Source organism: Piliocolobus tephrosceles, chromosome 9 (genome assembly GCF_002776525.5).
Source record: "Piliocolobus tephrosceles isolate RC106 chromosome 9, ASM277652v3, whole genome shotgun sequence".
NCBI lineage: Eukaryota > Metazoa > Chordata > Mammalia > Primates > Cercopithecidae > Piliocolobus > Piliocolobus tephrosceles.
Genome location: NC_045442.1, coordinates 488,833 through 493,124, shown reverse-complemented (window position 1 = coordinate 493,124; position 4,292 = coordinate 488,833). Strand labels below are relative to the sequence as shown.

Here is a 4,292-nt window from a genome sequence, read left to right as displayed (position 1 = left end):
CGGTGGGGACGCGGAGACTGCGCGCACAAGGAGGACGCGGGCGTGCGTTGCTTGGGTGAGTGGAGGGCGGTGGAAAATGGGTCAGGAGGCCGGCAGAGGCCGCTGGGACGGAGTCGGTCTTGAGTGTTGCTTCCGTCACTTCGGTGGCCAGGAGAGCACGCCCAGGCTTTAGCGGGTTGGTTCCCACCCTGGGATTTTTCTGGGATAAGCTGATTTGCTGTGGAGGCCTGGTTGGGACATGCACCCCCTGGGGTTTCCCCCTAATCTTTTTTGGGAATTCCCTTTTGTTTATTCCAATTCTTGTTCATTTCGGGTATGTGTCATCTGGGTGTTGGCAGGTTCAGTTGTTCCCAAAGCCTGCACCTCATTCTCTTTGCAGAAAACAAACAGTTAACCACAGCGATGACCTTAGCAGAAATAGCAGCAGTGGGTAACTTTCCCTGAGCCGCCCCCATTCTCTGTGCTCTGGTCACCTCTTGCGACTTGCCCTGGCATCTGCTTGGGGGCCATGTTTTACCAAGGAAGGGGGCTGTCCCTGGAAAGCAGAACCCCCAGTGGACACTAGTCATTCTGGGGTGCTCTGCGCAGCGGAAAGCAGCAGATGCCCGCCAGCACTTCTGACTGGCAGGTCCCCCATGAGGGAGGGGTGTGGCTGGGCCCTTGGAGCCACGCTGTCCTGCTGAGGGTGTGCAGGTCCCCGCTGGCCACTCTGCTGGCTCAAGACCTCTCCTTTCTCAGAGCCTGGCCCAGGCTCCCCGCTGCCTGCAGGGCCCTTCCAGACACTCTGGGTGGTCAGTGTCATCCTGGGAGCCCTTCTTGGTCTTCTCCTTCTGGGCCTCATGGCCTTTCTGATTCTGCCTCGAGTCACACAAGCCATGCAAAGGGGTAAGCGCGAGCCCACCCTGATCCCATCAGCTGGTGCACGGGGGCAAGAGCAGCTCACAGCTCCAACCTGGTGTTGGGGTCCGGGCAGGCGGGGTGCTCCATAGATCAGGCCTATGCAGACCTACCCCTACAGTCCGGGGAACTGAGAAGCTGAAGAAAGAAACAGACAAATCCAGTTTCCTAGAAAGAAACACTTAAAAGGGACTTATGAAGACAAGCGATGTCCGTGCCTTTAGCTGAGACGGTGGATGCCCATATGATCATCCCTCTCAACTAGAAATTATATACCCCGGGGGAAGGGGACGTGCAGGACAATTGCTTAAGGGCAGGATTTATGGTAAATGCATGCTCTTATGCAAGGAACAGTAGATAAAATAGAAATCTTAGAGGCCTTCCCGGAACTGGAGTTGGTCAGAAGTCAACATGGTGGATCCACATCTAAGACAGTTGCTTCAGCCTGCAGGCTGGTCTCACTTAGGGCGTTTAAACCCGGGTGGTTTTTTTGAGACGGAGTCTCGCTCTGTTGCCCAGGCTGGAGTGCCATGGCCAGATCTCGGCTCACAGCAAGCGCCGCCTCCCGGGTTTATGCCATTCTCCTGCCTCAGCCTCCAGAATAGCTGGGACTACAGGCGCCCACCACCTCGCCCTCGCCCGGCTAGCTTTTTGTATTTTTTAGTAGAGACGGGGTTTCACCGTGTTAGCCAGGATGGTCTCAAACTCCTGACCTCGTGATCCGCCCGTCTCGGCCTCCCAAAGTGCTGGGATTACAGGCTTGAGCCACCACGCCCAGCCTTTTTTGTATTTTTTAGTAGAGACGGGGTTTCACTGTGTTAGCCAGGATGGTCTCTATCTCCTGACCTCATGATCCGCCTGTCTCAGCCTCCCAAAGTGCTGGGATTACAGGCTTGAGCCACCGTGCCCGGTCACTTAGGGCTCATTTTATTGGCCAGAGAGAGTGGCAGACATCTGTATCAGCCTCCAGCCCTCAAGACAGAGCTGAACCCTAGAAGGTTCCCCCAGGCAGCACACTGGGGCTCACCGGGAAGCATCATGTGGTTGACTGACAAGGGGTGGTGGCCAGGGATGGGAGGGCACTGGGGGTCTGGCTGTACTCCTGTGGCCCCCCCCATCCTAGCCAACAGCCTCCTGCTTCTCTGCTGCTTGGGTGGGGTTCCCGCCTGGAGTTGCTGCCCTCCCTTGCCTGTGGCCATGTCCACACTGAGGGCCTGCGTGTGACCATGTTCACCTTGCCTCAGGTCTGGGAAGATCTGAGGCATCTCCTGAAGAAGCGATCTATGATGTCATTGGGGAAATGCCACTAGCAGGACTGTACGAGGAAATCGTGGAGGCCGAGGCCGTGCCCCAGGATGAGGAGGACGCAGGTGTGGTGAAGGTGGACACAGAAACAGCAGGTGGGTTTGTGCTCCAGCTCAGGGGTGAGCTCTGGGGTGGGCTGTGGATGCTGACCACAAGATGCAGTGGAAAGGGACTCTGACCACAGGAGCCTGGCTTCAGAAGGCTGCTGACCACAGGGCTCATGGATGCAAGGGGACCCGTGGGCAGGGGAGAGCAGGGCCACACTAATGAGGGCAGAGTCAGTGGCTGGAGTCCCCATCGGAGAGGCCTGCCCCGGGGTGGGAGAAGAGGGCTGTTGGGTGCGCTGGGAGCCATGGGTCTGGCAGAGGCCTATGCTGCAGCTCGCTCAGCCTCAGTTTCCTCACCTGTGGGAACTGCGCTGCTGTTGCAGGTGCTTGAGGTGCTTCAATGTCAAGATGCCTTGAACGTTGCCAGGTGCTTTCTGTTGACATGTTTATGCATCCCCATCCTATGGGCTTGCCAAATGTGCTTTGGGGACAACTTGCACATGTGCCGATTTGGTCATGCAGTGTCTCCTGCGCCAGTTTCAGGGGAGGCGTCTAACCTCCTGGAGGGACAGTCTACACGTGCAGAGGGAGGAACCAACAGACCCGTTTCTCAGGGATATGACGAGGCTGCGTTTCCGCTGGAGGATATGACATTTTAAAGCACCCTGAGGAGGAGATCCACCAGCTGGCTGTCGAAATCACAGCTCTTCATTCTCTTGTACAATTGTAGTGGATTTCGTGAGAACGTCTTGGATGAATTTCTCTTGCAATGTCCTCCACATCCGTATAAAATCCAGTCTTTCCAGGCCCTGCCTGGCTCTAACCCCCATCCCCTTCGAGGGCCATCTGCTGTGGACGGTTGGGCTGGGTAACCTTCAGATTTCTCACACATTATAGCAAACGCAAATATGTATAGAAATCAGTGGTTACGTTTGTGGTTTAGAGACACATGGTGTCATCTTCATCTTCTGCACCCAGCAGTGCGTTGCAGAACTTCTCATGCCAGAACATTCCTCTTTTTTCTTAAAAACTCTTCTTAATTGAATCCAAAGTATCTTTTAGATATCTACTTGTGTAATCATGTCATCCGTGAATATTCAGATTTATCTTCTCCTTCCAATCCATGTACCTTTAATCTCTTTTTCTGTGCTTTATTTTGTGGACTGGGACCCTTCAGTCCAGTGTTGAATAGAGGCAGCCAATGGGGATCTTGTCTCATTCATGGACTCAGAGCAAACGTGTTCCACATTTAATTTCACTATTAAATATAATATTTGATGTTCGGTTTTGTAGATGCTATTTATCAGATCAAGGAAAGCCCAGTCTATCCCTAATTTGTTAAGGGTTTTGCTTTTTATCATAAATAAGTGTTGACTTTTATGAAATTCTTTTTGGTATCTATTAAGATGATAGATGATTTGATTTTCATATGTTACATTAACCATGGGTTAAACAAACTTACCTTTATCATGATATATTATTCTTTTTGTATTTCACAGGAATTAGTTTGGTAATACATTGGGTCAGTGTTTAAAAAAGAAAATGATGTGTGATTTTTTTCTTTTGTTGTAGTATTTCTGTTTAATTTTTGCTATGAGGATTATTCAGGTACCATAAGAGGTAGGAGTATATTCTCTTTTTAAAAATATTTGCTAATTTAGGCTCCCACCAACAGTGTAAAAATGTTCCTATTTCTCCACATCCTCTCCAGCATCTGTTGTTTGCTGACTTTTTAATAATCACCATTCTAACTGGCACGAGATGGTATCTCATTGTGGTTTTGATTTGCATTTCTGTAATGACCAGTGATGATGAACTTTTTTTTCATATGTTTGTTGGCTGCATAAACATCTTCTTTTGAAAATTGTCTGTTCATATCCTTCATCCACTTTTTGATGGGGTTGTTTGCTTTTATCTTGTAAATTTGTTTAAGTTCCTTGTAGATTCTGGACGTTAGCCCTTTGTCAGATGGATAGATTGCAAAAATTTTCTCCCATTCTGTAGGTTTCCTGTTCATTCTGATGACCCATCAATGATAGACTG

At 50.4% G+C, this 4,292-nt stretch overlaps 1 protein-coding gene across 2 annotated transcripts; it reads left to right on the top strand.

Annotated features, from left to right (window-relative positions):
* Positions 1–3,943, top strand: LOC113219923 (scavenger receptor cysteine-rich domain-containing protein SCART1-like). Of its 2 annotated transcripts, none has more exons than XR_003306914.1 (3): positions 1–55; positions 2,142–2,297; positions 2,787–3,943. XR_003306914.1 is itself a non-coding variant. In XM_026448246.1 (3 exons), the coding sequence occupies exons 1-3, from the start codon at positions 876–878 to the stop codon at positions 2,906–2,908; spliced, it is 288 nt and encodes a 95-aa protein (XP_026304031.1). In that variant the 5' UTR covers positions 861–875; the 3' UTR covers positions 2,909–3,943. The 2 variants fall into 2 exon arrangements, 1 of the variants encoding a protein (XP_026304031.1); XM_026448246.1 differs by lacking the exon at positions 1–55 and adding an exon at positions 861–885.
* The last annotated feature ends 349 nt before the right edge of the window (positions 3,944–4,292 follow it).

Coding starts and splice junctions, on each gene's coding strand:
- LOC113219923 (XM_026448246.1), top strand. Junction 2,298..2,786: donor GGTGGACACAGAAACAGCAG/GTGGGTTTGTGC, acceptor CTCCTGCGCCAG/TTTCAGGGGAGGCGTCTAAC.